This window comes from Eretmochelys imbricata, chromosome 9 (genome assembly GCF_965152235.1).
Source record: "Eretmochelys imbricata isolate rEreImb1 chromosome 9, rEreImb1.hap1, whole genome shotgun sequence".
NCBI lineage: Eukaryota > Metazoa > Chordata > Testudines > Cheloniidae > Eretmochelys > Eretmochelys imbricata.
In genome coordinates, this window is record NC_135580.1 from 32371120 (window position 1) to 32391700 (window position 20581).

The 20581-nt window shown below is 43.4% G+C and overlaps 1 protein-coding gene across 1 annotated transcript in view; it reads left to right on the top strand.

Annotated features, from left to right (window-relative positions):
* The window catches only part of GK5 (glycerol kinase 5), a 71346-nt gene that overhangs the window by 15545 nt on the left and 35220 nt on the right, over positions 1 to 20581 (top strand). The window contains exons 6-10 of the mRNA XM_077826888.1: positions 5669 to 5744; positions 12025 to 12086; positions 12164 to 12237; positions 12584 to 12644; positions 15343 to 15469. Of these exons, the coding sequence (XP_077683014.1) occupies positions 5669 to 5744; positions 12025 to 12086; positions 12164 to 12237; positions 12584 to 12644; positions 15343 to 15469 (400 nt within the window). The remainder of the gene's footprint in view (positions 1 to 5668; positions 5745 to 12024; positions 12087 to 12163; positions 12238 to 12583; positions 12645 to 15342; positions 15470 to 20581) is intronic.

The following is a 20581-nucleotide window of genomic DNA, read 5'->3' on the forward strand; positions in this document are numbered from 1 at the left end:
CAGATATGTAAAATTAAACATTTCTGTGTGCCACTGCTAAAGAAGGCTGAGCAACTAATCTCCCATTGGCAGCAACAAGGCTTGTGCAAAACTGTATGTGCACAGGAGCAAAAACTGCAGTTTAGGGACAGGCCATATCTACGCTACAAAGTTTGGTCGATGCAAATTACATCAACATAAAGCCGCCACAGTTAGCATATTGCTTGTGCACATGCATAGTTGGCTTCTTGTGTTGGTGCTGTGCGTACTCATCAGGAGAGTTTGTATTGATGCACAGTGGGTGCACCATGGGTAGGTATCTCCTTGTGCAAGCTGCCACTGTCCAGCGCTGTGTTTTGGGAAGGTTTGGCAATGCATGGTGAGGAAGAATCAAGTTGCTCAGGAGTGGTTGGGAACAAGGGGTCAACTTCTCAGTGTGCAACTATCTCCATCCCATAATGTCATCTATATCCCATAATATTCACGCCTTTTTAAAAACTTCCACAAAACTGCATGGCCCTCCTTGCTGTCTGTCATTTCTGACCTGAAGCATTGAGCTTGCACAGCTCTGAGCTATTGTCATAAGCGTTGCAAACACAGGATGCACGATCCTCTATTTGCAGAGCCTTAAGAAAAATCGAATCAGTGTGGACAGATTGCTGTGTGACATAGTGAGAATCAATTCAAGGTTACCGGTGGGGTTTGTAGATCAGCTGCAGATGGTGGAGCACCATTTCTGGGCCTGAGAAATGAGCACTCATTAGTGGGATCACATCTTAATGCAGACTTGGGGTGGTGAGCAGTGACTGCAGAACTTTCGGATGCTCAAGGCCACATTCCTGGATCTGTGCTCCAAGCTTGCCTCAGCTCTCCAGCACAGGTACACCAAAATGAGAGCTGCACTGACAGTGGCAATCGTGTTGTGGAAAGTTGCGATGCTGGATTGCTACCAATGAGCGGGCAATCATTTTGGAGTTGGGAAATCACTGTGTGGGGGTGTTGTCATGCAGGGTTATAACTCGTCTCCTGCTACACAGGACTGTGACCCTACGCAATGTGCAGGACATAGTGGATGGATTGCAGCAGTGGAGTTCCTGAACTGCAATGAAGCAATGGATGGCAGTTGTATCCCAATTTTGTCACCAGACCACCTTGCCACAGAGTACATCAACAGAAAGGGCTGCTTTCCTATAGTTATGCAAATACTGGTGAATCGCCAGAGATGCTTCACTAACATTAGTGTTGGCTGGTCAGGGAAGGTGCATGATGTTTGTATTTTTAAGAACACAGGACTGTTCAGAAAGCTACAAGCAGGGACTTTCTTTCCCAGCTAGTGGATTACCATTAGGAATGTTGAAATGCCAGTTGGGATCCTGTGGGACTGAGCTACTCCTTGCTTCCTTGGCTCATGACGTCATACACTGACCACCTCGGCAGCACCAAGGAAAGATTCAACTACAGATCAGCAGATGCAGAATGACAGTTGAATGCCCTTTTGGTACACTGAAGGGATGCTAAAAGAAAAGGAGTATTTGTGGCACCTTAGAGACTAACCAATTTATTTGAGCATAAGCTTTCGTGAGCTACAGCTCATTTCATCGGATGCATAAAGTGGAAAGTACAGTGAGGTCTGTGTGTATATATAAAATCTCCTCACTGTACTTTCCACTTTATGCATCTGATGAAGTGAGCTGTAGCTCAGGAAAGCTTATGCTCAAATAAATTGGTTAGTCTCTAAGGTGCCACAAGTACTCCTTTTCTTTTTGCGAATACAGACTAACACGGCTGCTACTCTGAAACCTGAAGGGATGCTGGCGTTGTTTACTCACAAGGTTGGATCTCCGTGAAGAAAAATCTCAGTGGTTATACCTGCCTATTGTGTCCTGCATCATATTTGTGAAACAGAAGGGAAAAGTTGCTGCCAGGATGGGGGACGAGCCAGTCACAAGGGCAATTAGATGAGCTCAGCATAGAGCTATACAATTCAGGGAGGCTTTGGAAGAGCATTTTAACAGTGACCCACAGTAATGCATTGTGGTGTACTGTGCTCTATCTGGTTATGCTGCTTTGGGGCCTGTTTGGAATTGTGTGGTGCTTGGTGTACATCTGTGAATATAACACTATCAATGTACATATTAATTTTGTGGTGCTTGCTGTACATTTGATTATTGCATTGTGTTTGTCACTGATCCTATGAGTTGTGTCACAGTCTGCAGTACCGAGTGAGTGAGTGCTTTCAGAACTAGGCACTCTGCAGCATATGTTGTGAATTAATAGATTAATTATTTTTTAAATAATATTATAATCAGTAACAAAAGCAGTGCAAAGAAAAATCTGTGTAATTTAAAAGCTATTAAGATATTTTCAATGTATTTGATCAGAACTTAATAAGGGCGAAAAGCATTCATTTCCATTTTACCTACATATACAACATCTGTGGTTTTCACAGGTCAGTGTATGTGAAGCTGTGGTTGTCCTTAATGTTCCCCCTGAGTGGAGTGTTAGGGGTAGGGATGTGGCCTCTCATGCCATGTGGAATGCTGAGGGTGGTTGTAGTGAAGTGCTGTAATGGAGTTCTCCATGGACTGCAAAGAGAGGTGAGCCTGGGACTGTTGAACTTATATGTTCCCAGGAGTCTGCAGCATCTCTGTTTGCTGCTAGAGAAGCCCCATTACGTCCTGGTGCATCTCCCTCTCCTCTTTCTGCTGGAAATCCTGGACCTTTTTCCTGTCTGCTCTTCCCTTCTCCAGGCTATCTGCAGTGTTCACCCTCCAGGTGATGCTCATGGTCTGATACAGCATTAGCTTGCAGGAGCTCATTGAACATGTCATCCCTAGTGCTCTTATTCCTCCTCCTTATCTGGTTCAGGCATTCTGTGAGTGTGGAGGGGGAACCACTCAAAGCTGAAACGGCAGGAGCTGCAGATAAAACACCGAGGTATAGTCAGTATAGTGTGACAAAGTTCCTCCTCTGCCTTGGTGGGTCCTGTGCTTATTGGCGGATTTGCTTGCCTCAGAGGTTCACGGCAGCCCTCAGTTTGGCCACTTTCATGGCTCAAATCTGCCGTTCACTCAGTTAGCCTCATCACTGGCCAGCATGGGGAAAGGAGGAAGAACAATCCCTGCAGTCTCTGCTGATCCACCTAGTGGATTGGGGAACAGGCCAGAGACCTTCCCCTCTGGTGAAACCCACAGTCCAGTTCAACTCCTCCAGTATCAAGTAGGGAGTTGAGGGAATGGGGGGAACCCAGGCCCGCCGTCTACTCCGGGTTCCAGCCCAGGGCCCTGTGGGTTACAGCTGTCTACAGTGGCTCCTGTAACAGCTGCAACTCCCTGGGCTACTTCTCCATGGCCTCCTCCCAACACCATCTTTATTCTCATCACAGGACCTTCCTCCTGATGTCTGATAATGCTTGTACTTCTCAGTCTTCCAGTAGTACACTACCTCACTCTCAGCCTCTTGTGCTTCTTGCTCCCAGCTCCTCGCATGCACGCCACAAACTGAAGTGAGCTCCCTTTTTTTTAAACCCAGGTGCCCTGATTAGCCTTCCTGTCTTAATTGATTCTGAAAGCTTCTTGATTGGCTGCAGGTGTTCTAATCAGCCTGTCTGCCTTAATTGTTTCCAGAAAGTTTCTGATTGTTCTGGAACCTTCCCTGTTACCTTACCCAGGGAAAAGGGACCTACTTAACCTGGGGCTAATATATCTGCCTTCTATCACTCTCCTGTAGCCATCTGGCCTGACACTGTCACAATGGTCACAATAGTCACAACAGAAACCAGAAGTTAAGATTCAGAATTCCCTTCCCTTGGTCCCCTACAGTTTTGAACAAGGCATGCTTATTGTCTTCTACTTCCAAGTGCTTGAGCACAGCGCCACTCTCAGCTCCAGCCATGGTGAGTATGGCTCACATGGGGTGAGGAAAATGAGGAGGGAGTTGCTCAGTTGCATGAAACTACAAGTATAGTGCAATGGCACTGAATACTGACACCATTTTCCACAAGCGGTGGTGATTTTAGTTGATATTTCAGTCCGGTCCTGAGAGCGACAAAGGCAGAGAGAGCACAGCTGATGTCCTGAAGCCATGAGGGGCCCATATGTTGCCACCCAGTGTACTGCAATGGTGCTTGCTGAAGTTATCACTGACTGGCATGGGAACACATCCTACTGCAAGGAAGAAATAAGGCTGCCATCCCTAGAAACCTTTGGCAGAGGATTGCAGAGGATTACCTCCGTGAAAATTTCATCGAGATCTCTTAGGAGGATTCAAGGGATATCCCTGATGTACATAAAAAGACTGCTCCACATGGCTTAACTCTATAGCAGAATGAAAAGCAAATAACAATACTACCTCTTTTTTTGTACTGCTACCTCTTCTTGTATGAGTAAATTAATGAAAAGCTAATAGCTAGCTATGTCCTGTTATGTTGGGGGCGTCATCACTATAAGGGGGAATATATTTACACAGTTACCCGAGGATCCTTCCCATGCATCGGGCTTGACTGCTGGGCCTGACTAGACTGTGGTGAAGTGTCAAACAGCTTGCAGCATAACTGAAGTCCCGCAGCACCCTGCCTCCCAGTCGCATGTCCCCCATCCTCCTCTTTGTTCCTCCTCTACCACCTCTTCATCCTTGCTGTTCATGGTAGGGGCTTGTGACCTGGGCTCCTTAGAGATATCCATGGTGGTCTGCTAGGTGGTAGAGGCGTCTCTGCCAAGTATGGCATGCAGCTCTTCGTAAAAGCGGCAGGTCTGTAGCTCTGAACTGTATTGATTGTTGGCCTCCTTGGGCTTCTGGTATGCCTGATGCAGTTCCTGTGCTTTCACTCGGCATTGCTGCTGGTCCCTGTCATACTCCTCCAGCATCCCCCATGCAGTCTATTTGTAGATGTTCACTTTTATACAGCTGGTCCATAGCTGTTCTTGTACAGCTTATTCTCCCCACAGACCTAAGGGATGCAATATCTCCTGTCTACTCCAAGCTGGAGTGTATCTAGAGCATGTAACTGGCATGGTCAGTTGGCAAGTTGCACACAACAATGGGGAGCTGCTAGGTATCTATGTCAAGCTGGACAATCGGGAAAAGACATTTCAAAAATACTCAGGGCTTCAGAAGGCTTCCTTGCTTTTTAGTCTCTCTGACCCCCGGGCCAGTTGTGACCAGAGCAGTCAGTGTCAGGCATTGTGGAACAGCTGCTGGAAGACTGTTAGGGTCGATGTAAATAACACAGTATCTACACTAGCATTGCATCGACCTTCGTACATCAACCATGGCTCAATGCCACTCGGGGAGGTAGTGATACTACATTACTTATACTTATGTTGTTGGGAGACAAATTTAAGTGTAGACGCATGCACAAGTAGGCTGATGCAAGGCAGCTTATGTTAACCTAACTTTGTAGTATAGACCAGGCAGCTGGGGGATAGGGGTTGGTCTGCTGTGCTTCACAGTACCATTTCTCTTCTGAAGCGCCTGGCTCTAGAGCTTCCTGTGATTTAACACCCCTTTCCCAGAGGAAATATTGTCAGTTGTTTTCTGGGGACATGCATATTATTGTCCCCCCGTTAAATATTTGGAAACAGGGAAGGGTGAGAGAGAGAGAAAATGTATTCCTTTCTTCACATCCACATTGAACACACTCTTTTTTTTTTTTTTTTTTTTTTGGTTTTTTTGGTTTTTTTGTTTTCAGGTACAACAAGCAGCCAATGAAAACAATTGCTGCTTTGGAACAATTGACACATGGCTGTTATATAAACTCACCAAAGGTGAGTTTGGAAGCACTGGTTAAACAAAACATATTTCAAATTAGAGCAAATATTGAATGCATTCCCCTACCGTTATTCCCAAGAGCCCAACTGCCACATTAGGTGTGATGGATTTGGGGTTACTTATGAATACTGAATGTTGGTCTGGTTATTTGGATGTTTGCTGTATGAATATATTGGTTTAACTCAGGATGGGACTGTCCCAAAAAATAGGCAGAAAAGAAAAGAGGGGCTCAAGAGAGCCACCTCTCAGCAAACACTTGAATTGTTAAGGTACATTGCCAAAACTATTAGCTTTGATGGCAGGAAAAGCACCATGAAAAGAAAGGAACAAAATGGTAACCAGAATTTAAAATGGAATACCCTCTCAGGAAAAGGAGACAGTAGTTGTTTGGGGGAATACAGAGACACAGGGTTGAACAGGTAGTGTCTGAAGATATTAGGTTTGCCAAGGTTACCATCAGAGGATAGTAAGACTTTAGGTAAAATAGATATGCTTGTAGATTATTTTATTTAAAAATACGTTTAATCTGAAAGCTTTCTTCCTACTGGACATGTAAACAATACTTTGGTTTTAAGAAGGCTATCTGATTGCTGTATTCCAGTGGTCTCAGACTCCCTAAGGGAAGAACCGCAGGTGCCTGAGCTCAGTCAGACCTGCAGGGTAAGAATGGTGGATACACAGGGTACTGTAGTCCAGGGTTAAGTCTAAGAATAGGAGAATTGCATAATTCCATGCCCAGTTAGGAGGCTTGATACGTCAGGGCACACAGAGAGACCACAAAGGGGAGGGAGGCGCAGCTAGCCTGTCACAACCCATGAGCCTTGAACCCAGGTCCACAGAAGCAGCCACAATTCAGCTCTCCACTTGGCAGTCTGCTGACAACTGCTGACCAGTTCCCATGAAGCCCAGCCCCAGTTTGAAGCTCCGCCTCTGAGGTATTATTGGTGGAGTCCCAAAGCAGCCGATTGGCCTGCTGGCCCTACTTAAGACAGGAACAGGAAGCTGTCCGAAGAACTGGGATCCATCCTGCTCTGTACTGTGTGCCTTGTGCTTCCTGCTCCCCTGGCTTGACTTCCTAGTGTCCTGACTTGGCTTGGCTCTTGACCTCTGACTTGTGGTTCTGCTCTCTTACAAAAGAAGAGAAAAACAAAATTAAATAAACACATAGCCATTAAACATAATTTTTTAATGAATTTATGTTAAATTGGCAGCAGGTAAACTCTCCGATCAGCTTAATGGTTGTGCATCTAGTCTCTTTGTTTTGGAGGAGGAGGCTTAATGGCTGTGTACGCTCATCTCTCACTGCCTGCTGAGTTAATTTCTGTAGGTTTGTGTGGTGTTTAGATGTTGCTTGTAATTATTAGAATTGGGAGCAATGGCTGTTGGGAGTCTGAAAGGACAGGAAACAGGAAGGAGGGGGAGGGGGAGGAGTTGAGAGGCTGGGAGAAAGCTACAGAGGGTGCAGCAGCAGCTTGGTAAAGAGATTTCCACTTTAAAAATAAGTCCTGTTGAAGCTTGTTAGTACCTTGCCTGGTTGATACAACATTTTGGTGACGAGGATGGATCTTCTGCCTCTGAACCCACCTGCACCCTTTCTGCAAAGCTCAGGTGAGCCTCCAGTTGCTTTTACTACCTGGATCCGTACGTTTGAGACTTATTTGTTTGCAATCGGTGCTACAGAGATTTCTGAAGTAAGAAAGCATGCTCTGCTAATCCACTGCCTTGGAGCAGAAGGGCAGTGTATATTTTACACTTTTTTCCCCTTGCAGATGATAAATATGAGACTGCACTCACTGCATTAAAGAATTTTTTTGTGCCAAAAGTCAATGTAGTAGCTAATCGGTACAGATTTCGCCAGTGTGAGCAGAAACCAGAGGAAACTATAATGCAGTATTTTACTTCCCTGAGGAGTCTGATTGTAATTTGTGACTTTGGGAATATGGCAGATGAGATGATTTGAGACCAGCTCATTGAGAAAACAAGCATGCTTTGTGTAAGAGAACGCTTACTTTTAGAACCACAACTTACACTAGAAAAAGCAATAACCATTGCTACTCAGATTGAGTCAGCTACAGCTGAAGCCAAAATAATGAGCATGGATACAGGAGGCACAGTCCAGGCTGTGACTCCTTTGCAGAAAAGTTCACTACCACTGCAGACACACAACTGCAAGAGGAAAACTAATGAAAAACCACCAAATCAGCAAATTCAAAATACAGTAAAAGCATGCTTTCGCTGTGGATCCCCACAATACCTTGCAAGCTACACAGAATATCCGGCAAAAGTAGCTCAGTACAATCACTGCAAAAAGATTGGGCATTTTGCTAAATTATGTCGCAGCAGCCAGTTCAGTTAACAGGTGCATGCAGTTACAATACCAGATGTTACTGTGCTGAGCATGGATAAAATCACTACTGCACATATTCCAGAACAGATAAAGTGCACTGTAAACGTTTCCGCCATACCCTCAGGCAAATCACACTCTATTCAGCTAATGTTGGACACTGGCTCAGCAGTATCTATACTACCTGATTCCATCTATTTGCATTACTTTAAAGATGTGCCTCTTACTGAACCCAAACTTCAGTTGGTATGCTATTTGAAAAACCATATTCCAGTACATGGCTGCCTGCCAGCAATAGTTACTTTTGGTGATGGCTGTGTAACTGCAGAGTTCTATATTGTCCACAAAGGCACTCCTATCCTTGGCAGAGATTTATTGGCTGCTTTAAATCTCAGGGTAGTTAATGGACGAATTGATCTTCCTCAGCAAAGCACTCTTGTGGTACACACACCAGTTTCAGCTGGGACCCAATACCAGGTTGAGGAGAAACTCAGCTGTGCTTATGGGTTTCTGCATAAAGTTAAAATGCAGAATAATGTGATGCCTGTACGATAGAAGTTACGGCGCTTACCATTTTCAGTCAGGGAAGCTGATTCAGAGGAACTTAGAAAATGTGTTCAAAAGGACATTGACTCCTCGGAATGGGTTTCACCTATAATAGTGATGCAGAAGAAGGGTGGAGGCATTCGCCTTTGTGTGAACTTAAGGGAGCCAAATAAACCTATTGTGATTGACAGCCATCCTCTTCCTCACATAGAAGAAGTAGTTGCAGAACTCCGTGGAGCAAAGATGTTTTCTACTCTTGATTTGCAGAGCGCATACCACAACGTTATGTTGCATGAAGATAGCAGAGACCTCACAGCATTTATTACACATGAGGGACTATTTCTTTTTAAACATGTTCCATATGGTCTCGCATCTGCCCCAAGTGCCTTTCAAAAAATGTCACTGAATCTGAAGAATCAACATGGAGTTCAGTGCTATCTGGATGATATTATCATGTATGGAAATACTTCTGAGGAGCATGACAATAACCTGCAGTCTGTACTAAACTGCATCAGCACAGCAAGCCTCCAGCTCAATAGGTCCAAATGCAAATTTAGACAAACTGAACTCTGCTTTCTGGGGCATACCATTTCACAGGCTGGACTAAAACCTGATCCAGATCATATCCTGGCAATTTTAAATGCTCCTCCTCCAACAGATTTGCAAACCTTACGTTCTTTCTTGGGTCTTACCTCCTGGTATATAAAATTCATTCCCAATTATGCTTCTGTCATTGAACCTTTACAAGAATTACCGCGGAGAAGTTCAACCTTAGTGTGGACAACGAATGCACAAGCTAGTTTCGAAACAGTGAAAGACTTGATTGTACTTAGTCCAGTACTTGCACTATTCAGTCCTGCATTGCCCACAATTGTAACTACTGATGCTTCTGGTTATGGACTTGGGGCTGTTCTCACACAACTGCATGAGGACAACACAGAGAGGACTGTTGCATATGCTTCAAGGACACTAAGTAATGCTGAGAGAAAATATTCTACAGTCAAAAAAGAAGCACTTGCTTGTGTCTGGGCTACTGAAAAATGTGGGGGGCCGCACGTTCAAATTGCGCACAGACCACAGCCCTTTGACGACGTTGCTCACCACGAAAGGACTGGAAAGAGTAGGATGCCGTATTGCTCGATGGTCTGCAAGAGTACTCTCTTTCAATTATGAACTGGAATATAAGCCTGGAAACCAAAATATGGTGGCTGATTGCCTTTCTCGCCTGCCTTTGCCTTCACCAGATGGTCCACCGGAGGATGAGGATGTAGTGGTTGCACTTATTACAAGCACTCTCACTGCAGTTACAAGAGAACAATTTCAAGCTGCTTGTTCAGCGTGTCCAATTCAACAAAAACTACGGGAATTTCTGACAAAGAGATGGCCCAGTCACCCTAAAAACCTTGACCCAGTTTTGCTGCCTTATTTAAGAGTTGGGGATGAACTTTCTTTGCTTGATGGCTATGTTCTACAAGGTACACACTGGCTCCTTGTGCCAGAAGAATTACAGTCAAAACTCATACACCTGGCACACGATACTCATCAAGGAATTGTCCGAACCAAACAACAACTACGGGATCTGTATTGGTGGCCAGGGATGGACTCTCAAACTGAAGCACTCATAAAATCCTGTGTCTCTTGCCAAATGCATGATAAGACAGCAGTGACATGCACCCCTCCATTACAGCCTGTTCGTCTTCCTGAAACTGCATGGGAAAAAGTGGCGATTGACATTGTAGGACCCTTTGATACTTCTCCAAGTGACTGCCATTACGCCATCACTTTAATAGACTATTTCAGTAAGTGGCCTGAGGTAGTATTTATAATTGCAAATCTCTTCTGCTACAGTAATTAAGTTCCTCTCTTCAGTTTTTAGCAAGGAAGGTAACCCCACAGAGCTGGTTTCAGATAATGGTAGTCAATTTACTTTCTTGGAGTTTGAAACTTTTCTAGCACAGAGGAACATTTTACACAGAAGGTCATCCCTATATTACCGTCAAGCCAATGGGGAAATCGAACGGTTTAACAGAAGTTTGAAAGAGTTTGCGAACAGCTAAACTGGAAGGGCGATTGTGGATACCCTTCACTACTGATTTCTTGCAAGCATACCGGGCTACACGACATGCCACAACGCAAAGATCACCCGCAGAGTTACTGCATGGGAAACAGATGAATATTAAACTGAACATTGCTGGATTGTTAAAGGCACGACCTGATGCCCCAAACAAGGAAGATGTGAGAAAAACAGTTGAACAGAACCAAACAAAGTCTAAGGTTTTCACAGAAAAGCCGGCGGGGTGCTAAGGAACCAAAGTTTGAGTGTGGTTCCTCTGTTAGAATACGAAAACCTGGAATTTTACGCAAAGGGGACCATAAATTCACAGCTCCTCTTAAAATCATAGAGAATAAGGGACCTTACACCGATCGACTTTCTGTTGGGAGGGTATGGAATGCTTCTTATCTTGCACCTGCCTATGCACCAAGAGGAGATTATGCCAACACCCAGTCTGCATTGGATGACTTCACCGTAGTACCAACACAACAAGACATTTCACTGGAACTGGGGCTTGAGAGACGGCCTGTCAGACCCAGATGACCACCTGTCTGTCTTAGAGACTATGTTATGTAGTATCTACAGTGTTTTCAGTGTAATATTTCTGCCAACAGCATAGTGTCTTGTTTCATATTTTGTTCCTGTGGTTAAAACAATAATGTTTATTTTAATTGGGAGAGTTTCTTAAGCTTGTTAGTAACTTGCCTGGTTGATACAACAGTTTGTCTAGTCAGTTTAGGTTGGAAGCTCTCTTTTAAGTTGATTTGTAAACAGCCATGTACATTGATGGATTGATAGACAGACAGATATGTTTGAGCTTCTTGATTGTCTGGAATCTTCTAGATCAACTTGCAGTTCATTCATCTTTTTCCCCACTGGTGACATGAACATGTAGTAAAGTGAGTGACCAAGACATTTAGATAAGCTTGCTAACAGATGAAACATCATGAGGCAGTCAAAAAAGTAGGCTACTACCTGAGTCAGCGGATTGTTGCTGGAATATTTGATGATATATGACTTTCATTAGATAATAGGCAGTCAATTGACATCATTTGATCGGTCAGTTGACTGGCTTGCCAAGCCTAGGAATTTGTCTTTCCATTTTGGACAACTGCATGTATCAAAAATAAGGCTATTAGCTGGACACTTCAGAAAATAGAGATAGAATCCCACCCTTTACAGTGTGGTGGAATTAAAATGTCTTTGGGTGTGCAGACTGGTGAATTTGGGCTGAATAGAGGCCATCAAGCTCTTTATAGTACATATATTTGCTTCAAATAACTCTCTCTGAATATCTAGGCATTTAAAACTTTATTTGTTCCTTTGTTGCTAGGTTCTGTGTATGCTACAGATTATTCAAATGCCAGTTCAACAGGGATTTTTGAACCCTTTCAGGTATGAATCTATTAACATAATGTTGTAGATTTTTCTTTGAGCGTGTTTAACTTTTTTAATTATCTCTGTTATTTCAGATGTGTTGGAGTTCTGTTTTGAGCAAATTATTTTCAATACCGATGTCTATATATCCTCCAGTAGAGGACACAAGGTACGTATGCACACAGAATCTTAAACAAAAATATAACATCTGATAACTAAATCGTTACAAAAAGATCACAAAAATCTCTGCAGATTTTTAAAAAGTAGTATGGTAAGTGAAGCCAAAAATAATTTTAATTGTAAATATTGGTAGTTGCACATTTTTGTCTGATTCATAGATCCAAATTGGTATTTTGTATCAGAAAAAGGTAAAATAGCTTCATGATTTCTGTAAATTAAAAAAAAAATTTAGTAACATTGAATTATGTGTATGTTGAGGACTTATTTTAAAATTTATTTTTTAATTTCTCAAAATTGTCAATTCAGTGCAGTGACTTTTTTAACATTTATTTAAGTCATAGCTTTGGTTCAGTTGATGCTGAAATATTTGGGGTGCCTATTCCAATAGTGGCCTTGGTAAGTGAAAATCTTTAATGATTTTTTTTTGTACTTGAGTGAATAGTGTTATTTTTTTGTAAATATACTCTTGTGTGTCTGTCTTTATAATTGCTAGTTTATCATTGTTTGTATCCTGTGTTTTCTGAGATTCCGTGACTATAGAATTGGTTGTGAAATTTTACTCCAAAATCTTTGCTTTCATTTAGAACAAAGGAAAAGTTTGTAACCCTTATGGTTGTGAAGCAAGCCATCCAGAGAGGGAAAATAACCTTATTGTTAGGCATCGAACTTATGAGATCAGGGTGGTTTTCTAGGCCAGTTATTTAGGGCCTGATCCTGCAATGGGTTCTACCTAGCATAACTCCATTGGGATTCCACATGGGTGCAAAAGTGTCTGTGCTAATAGATTCCCTTGCTGCATTGGGGCTTTAATTTCTCTGTGCCTTAGCTTCCCATACGTAAAGTGTGGATAATACTTCACTACCGCCATAGGGCTGGTGAAATCCATTACTGTTTGTGAGGTAACAAACATTGTAGAAAACCTATAAGTAAATAAAATATGAGCTGAATGGAAAAATGACGTCCAATAACTGCTCCTTTTATCTCAATGGAATGTAAATGCTGAAGCCAGTTTAAATGTCAGCTTTTATAACTGTTTCACTGATTAGCTGGAGGTTTCCTTCTAAAAGTAATTTATTGTTGGAGACAGTTGTGAATATAATAGGAACAATTAAGGGTGGGTGGAGTCAGAGGTTGGGGTCAGAGAAACAGGAATTAAAGACCCCAAGACTTCAACTGCATCCCTACCCACAAAGAGGAACACAAACCACCACCTCTACCTTCTGGGATTCTGAAAGTCCCTACTGTCCCGTTTGCCAGGTGCCAAAACATTGAACCTTCCCTTGAATGCTTCTATAATACGTTTGTTGTTAATGTTGTGTATTTAAAAAAAGAAAAAAAAATGGAGTGGCATATTGAAAATTGGGGACTGTATAAAATAAATTGAAGAGGATTGAGATTTTGATTGAATTTAATATTAAAATGACTCAGGATATAATGTACTGATTGTGTTATTTATCTTAACTATTTAAAAAATGCAATTTTTGAACTTTGACTTGAAGTTGTTACAGAATTTTCAGTTTGCTCAATGATTTTGGTCCAGTAGGCTGCTTAGTAAGTGGAGCATTGGTTCTGGTGAAATCACCTTGTATATAATTTAGATTTAAATGAGAAAACTGAAGTATAAGGTAGAAAAAAATTGAGGCTCGAAGCAATATTTCAAAAACTAGACTGGTTGCTGTGGCATAAAATAATTGCTAGTTGCCTAGAGTAGCCTGGAATTCAGAGATTTCTCCACTGTATTAAAAACGTATAATCAAAAAAGCTTTGTAACCAAGTCTAGCAACCCTCATGGTGTGGGTCTAATTTTCCCAGCAGGGAGAGATTGCTTGGAAGAGGATAAGTTTTTGTTTATAACTTATGTAGGATAAAGGATAATTATTTAGATATGCTGCATAGAACAGGGAGCCTTGCCGTTAGTAGGGCCCTACCAAATTCACAGCCATGAAAAACGCATCACAATTCGTGAAATCTGGTCTCTCCCTGTGAAACATGGTCTTTTGTTTGCTTTTACCCTATACTGGACAGATTTCACAAGGGAGACCAGCGTTTCCCAAATTGGAGATTCGTGGCCCGACAGGGAGTTGCAGGGGGGTCATGGTATTGCCACCCTTACTTCTATGCTGCCTTCAGAGCTGGGTGGCTGGAGAGCATCAGCTCTTGGCTGGGCGCACAGCGCTGAAGGCAGTGTCCCGCCAGCAGCAATACCATACCATGCCACCCTTACTTCTGTACTGCTGCCTTCAGAGCTGGGCGGCCGGAGAATGGCAGCTGCTGACTGAGGGCCCAGCTCTGCAGGCAGCAGCACAGAAGTACGGGTGGCAATACAATACCATGCCATCCTTACTTCTGCACTGCTACTGGCATGGCTCTGCTTTCAGAGCTGGGCTCCTGGCCAGCAGCCACCGCTCTCCAGATGCCCAGCTCTGAAGGCAGTGCCGCCGCCAGCAGCAGCACAAAAGTAAGGGTAGCAGCACTGCAGCTCCCCCCTACAATAACCTAGTGATCCTGCCCCTTCCCCCCAACTCCTTTTTGGGTTAAGAGGATCCCTGCAATTATAACACTGTGAAATTTCAGATTTAAATAGCTGAAATCATGAAATTTACTCTTTAAAATCCTAAGCCCATGAAATTGACCAAAATGGACTATGAATTTGGTAGGGCCCTACCCATTAGCTTCTCAGAACAGTTTAGAACTAGCTTATTATTTATACCAGTTCCTAACAGATATGGATGATAAGCAATATTCTATTTAAGAACACATTTACCATGGAATGTGTACCAGCCATTGTCTGAGTAGTACCTTATTCTGCTAGTAGTACTACTGAAATCAACAGTGTGAGCAAAGATAGCAGAATCTGGTCCATTATGATTAACGTAACCAGTAGAAGAGACTTGAAAATCAAAAACAAAAAGTCCATGGATAAAAAGTTTTGTATACTATTATTGTTACTTTCTTTCAGAAAGGGAAATGCGCATTCTAAAGTATGAATATGGTTGTTCTAAAGTTTGACATATATGTATTGGGTGATGGGGAGAAATTTTGTGCTTCAAAATTTAGCTGCTGTTAGTAATTTGTATGTTTGTTTGCACTGTAGGTAGCGGACCAGCAGGCAGCCATGTTTGGACAATGCTGTTTTCATGCAGGAGATGTTAAACTAACCATGGGAACGGGTGTCTTTTGGGATGTTAACACTGGGAACCATCTTCATACGCCTGGGGCAGGTAAGCTTTGTCATTTAAAAATGTTTTATGGTTTTTGACCTGTTTTTTAAACGTGACTGCAAATGGGGATACAAATAGGTTTTGTGTCCATTTTTTGCTGCTTTTGGATGTATAAAGAAGGAATGAAAGGCGTTTTCTTCTTCAAGGAGTGTCCCTACAGGTGCTCCACTATAGGTGTGCTTGCACCCCCTGCACCTTCGGTCTGAGATTTCTCATAGCAGTGTCTGTTCAGCCCTCACATGCATGTTACTTAGTCTTGTACCCCATGCTGTTGCTGTATAGCACTTCATGGATGGCTATCCTCAGTTCCTTCTCAGCCACCCCAGCTTGAGATGGAACCTTAGCTAATTGTCCGAGTTCAGTTTTGCCTCAACTGTGTTCTCTTAGCTTTTGTAGTTAGTGTATTATAATAGTTAGTACTTAGTAATGGTTGTACTAGTTGGCTTTTTTTAAACAAAAAGAAACAAATACATAGTTAGATATAGCTTTTTAGATATTTCCTTTCCTCCGCAAGGTTTTGTCTTTTCCAAGGGTATACCCAATTCTTCCAGATTCAAACATTGCCTGTCATGCCAGGAGGCAATCGGGTGAGCAATGGACATTCCCACTGCATCCCTTGTTTTGGGGAAACTTGTATTTCCCAAAAGTGCAACTTCTGTCTCGTTAAAATCTAGAGACAGAAAGAACAGGGAGATAAAATTTCAACTCCTTACGATAGAGAGCTTGCGTCCAGCCTCTGATCCATGCCAGGAGCGCCCCCCTATATGACAATCTCTGAGTAAGTCAGCTGCCTCTTCTGTCTCTGAACCACACTCCTCAAGGGCATCTAAGGAGAAGACCAAGTTTCCTCTCATAAGTCTTCCAAAGACCGTGCTCTGAGTTCTCCAGGTAGGGAATATACCTCAAAAAAGTTTTAAGTCATCAGCTCCCCGGCTCCCATTGGTCTCCAAGGCTGCTGTTTTCTCAGGTACTGAGAGCTCTACTAAGCGTACAGACTCTAAAATATGGGGCTCCGAAAGACCATCGGTACCGACAGGAGACCATGGCATCAAGAAGAGCTCAACCATGGTACTGAAAAAGACAGTCTGGATTCTTCCTCCCACTCCCCGGAGTGTTTGAAACTTGTGGCTCCTTTGGCTACTGTTATTTTAGCTCATTCCCAGGACATGGTACCAACAGATCTCTGGACACACCTGTCTGGTACCTATGTACTTCACACTTCCCTGTTACCAAGAGCCTCCAGTTCTTCTTTGAGAAGTGTCCCTTTAAGAGTCTTGGCGCGGCCAACCAGGGCACTACTACTACAAATTTCCGATTAGAAGTGCAAGGTGCCAAGACACCTAAAGTGGAGCATCCACAGGGACAACCATCTTGAAGAACCTCATTTATTGCACAAGGTGAATAACTTTCTCTATCTCCGCACACCCATCCAGTACTGATGGCGGTACCTCAAGCTCCTCCTGCTGCCCCACCATTACCGAATGACTTTAGAGGAGGAGGATTCTGACGAAGATTTTGCCTCAGCCTTCCAAATATCTATGCAAGGGTCTCCACTCCACGCCTATGAAGGTTCTGTTCCTGAGGAACCTGAACTCATTTGTGACAGATGTCCACAGCTACCATCCTGCTGGGGCAAGCACTAGTGGGTTGCGCCACCCCCCTTGGCCATACTAGCACCCCGGGTGGCTTATCGCAATCCATTCTCTGGGACCTCAAAGACTACTGTTTGTAGAGATAGACAACCCTTCTCACACTCCCTTTCCAGGAGACCAGAGTCTCAGGAAGAGACCTTTGAGGAACAAGAGGCCAGGGTTGACAAGGTTTCTCCAATTGCAAACATCTCTTCATCCTCAGATGAAATTGTCATGCCACCTACACCATCCTGGCTGATGATTTTAAGCAGTTTCAGGATCTCATCAAGAACATTACAGATTCTTTACAAATCCACCTGGTGGAGATTAAAGAACTGCATGATAAGCTGCTCAATATCCTCCATACAGGCTCCTCTGCCCATATTGCCCTGTCAGTCAACAAGGCACTCCTGGATCCTGAAAAGGTCATCTGGCATATTCTGGCCTGAAGTCCTCCCATGTGCAGGAGGACAGACAAAAAATATGATGATCTTCCTAAGGAGTCAGAATTTTTATTTTCTCACCCTTCTCCTAACTCCTTGGAGGTTGAGGGGGTTAACAAACCTGGAAGGCAGCGTGTCCCGTGTGTGTGTGTATGTGTGTGTGTGTGAAAACAGCACCTCCCCTCTCTGGCCAGGGGAAGGGGGGATGTAAACAGCACCCACAGCTTACAGGAAAGAAGCACAGACCCCAGTGCTGCTCCTGCTCTAGCTGCCTTGGGTTGGCAGTGGGGCTCACAGTTTTGCCTGAAAATCTCATTGTCTTCAACTCTAAGTTGTAAGTGGGTGCCCTGCGTGTGGGGGTGGGGGTCGGGGTAGCGGTATGGTTGGGGTGGGGACAGGCAGCCCACATGTGCCTACCTTTTAGATGCAGTACAGGCACGCTACAATATTTCTCTTCCCCCCCCCCCTTTTTTTTTGTCTCTGCTGCTGCCTGATTGGTTACTTCTGGTTTCATATGGTGTCCAGTTGACTGGTTGGTCCGTAACTCTGGTGTTAATATATTTGAGGTTCCATGGTACTCTGTATTTGCCCAACAACAGTGAGGTTTCTCAAATGCCTAGGCAACTTTTTCTGCCAGTTAAACACCTACTCCAGTTTGGGACCTCAATTTGGTTCTTAAATGATTTACAAGACCACCTTTGAACCTACAGCTGCCTGCTCACTCCTCCATTTATTGATGAAAATGGCATTTCTGGTTGCCATCACATCGGCTCGATGAATGGGGGAAATAGAAGCTCTTATGGCCATACCCCCCATTCACAAAATTTTTCAGAGGCAAGGTCACATTATGATTACACCCCAAGTTTTTGCCAAAAGTACCTTCTTATTTCCATATTAATCAGCCCATTCCTCTCCCCATCTTGCACCCTAAACCTCACTGGGACAAGGAGAAGGCATTCCACATGATTGATGTCAGGGGAAGCCTGGCCTTCTACCTTGACAGGACTAAATCTTTCAGGAAGACTTCCAGGTTTTGTCTCAATCACAGACAGAACAAAAGGAGCTGCAATCTCTAATCTCAAAGCATCTGCTGACATATAAGCTCATTCTACGAGATTTATTTCTACCTCCACAGCCTTTCTTAAGAACATTCCTATCAAAGGAGTATGTAAAGTCTCAACTTGTGCTTCTCTGTATGCATTTGTTGAATGCTATGCAATAATTTGAGATTCTGCTTTCGAGAATGTGTTCGGTTCAGCTGTACTTTCTACCATACTGAACTAGACTCCAAAGCCCCCTCCTCCTTAAAGGAGAGCTGCTTGATTGTCACCTAGGATGGACCACCCACAAGGACTTGAAGAAGAAGAAATTGTTACCCTGTGCAGTAAGTGTATTCCACTACCAACCCTCCATCCCCTCTGCTTCGGAGTTCCTTGTCATGGGGCTTCACAGTAGAGAAGGAACTGAGGACAGTTATCCATCACGCACAATACTATATAGCAATGGCATGGAGCACAAGGCTGAGTAACACGCATGCGTGGTCTGAATGGACACTGCTATGAGACCTCTCCGATCAAAAGCGCAAGGGGGCACAAGCGCACCTAGAATTGAGCACCCGAAGGACCACAGTTAGTTCACAGGGTGAGTAACCATTTCTTCAGTATAGAAATGTGAGGGGCTTTAATTAAAAAATCAGATCTTCTCTACACTGGAAGACACTCTGGACATCCGATGAGCTAGTAAATTTGACATCACTGATACTAAGGAAATGACATTTGAAGTAGGATTTTTCAAAGGCATCTAAGGGAGTTAGGGCCTAACTGCCATTGAATTTTAGTTGAATTTCAATAGGAGTGTCATGGGCTGTTTACCTCACACATCCTGTGAAAGGGTTAATATGGGCCAGTGAGGCCAGTTAACCTTCTAGCTTGCACCTGAAGGGTGGGCTAAGACTAATTAGAAATAAAGTCCAGCTTGGGAAGAGGAAGGCTTGTTTCCATAAAAAAAAATGGGTGAGACCAGTTGGTGGAAGGAAACCCAGAGGAGAGGAGTTGGGGAATTCCCCATCTCTGAGAAGCAGCCTGAAGGATAAGTGAGAAGGAAAAAGAGAAGATGACCAGACGAGCTTCTCCAGGGACAAGTTGGTGGCCAAGCTGGAGCTTCCCTGAACAAGGGGCCAGCCCCTGGATTGGGGAGTGGATTGAGGCACAGAAGTATAGTAGCCTAAAGCAGTGGAAGCATGCATGCTTTAAAGTGGCTGCCAACTGAGCCGAGCTGGGCTGCAGGTTTGCTTTTTGTATGTATTACTTTAGGACTTTGGTAAAGGACTCTGTGGCCCCAGAAAGGACAGGACTCTGTCTGATCAGTGGGCTAGGACACCGCTATGGCCAGAGTAGGCCAAAGGACAGGATAGTGTGTGTGGGGGGTGTGTGTTGAGTCTGCAATTTGCCATAGGCAGTTGTCACCTAACTTCCTCAGCTTCTTTGAAAATTCCAGATTAATTGTGATGGAATGTAATTTATAATCAAACTTTTAAAGGAGAAAGCATAGGTATTGACTGGCATAAAGGGAGAGTGTGGGAGGTAAAGCTGGTCTGTTCATGAATTCACTCCCATTTCCTAGGAAACATTTCAAGTGGATGGAATGGACTATGGAGTGCAGATGTAGTAATAACTTTACAGAAATATTTTCAGAAATAATCTACATGACTAATGGTTTATATATACTGTAAAACAAATATGTGGAGATATAGGGTACTTGAATCTGTGAGATCCTAAAATATTTTTTTGGAATCCATCAGCTAAATAAATCAGATTCTTCACCCTTTCATATAAGAATAAATGTTGTACCCTACTGTTTTGATCTTGTTTCATGTATTAATCCTTTTGCATCCAAGGAAATATGCAGTGATTTGTTATACTACCTCAGAATAAGGGTCTCCACATTTTTTAAGCTTTTCCTTCCAGTTTAACAAATTTTTTGCAGTCCACTTGTCCAATACTGCTAACAGTAACCACAGAGAGGTGAAATTAACAATC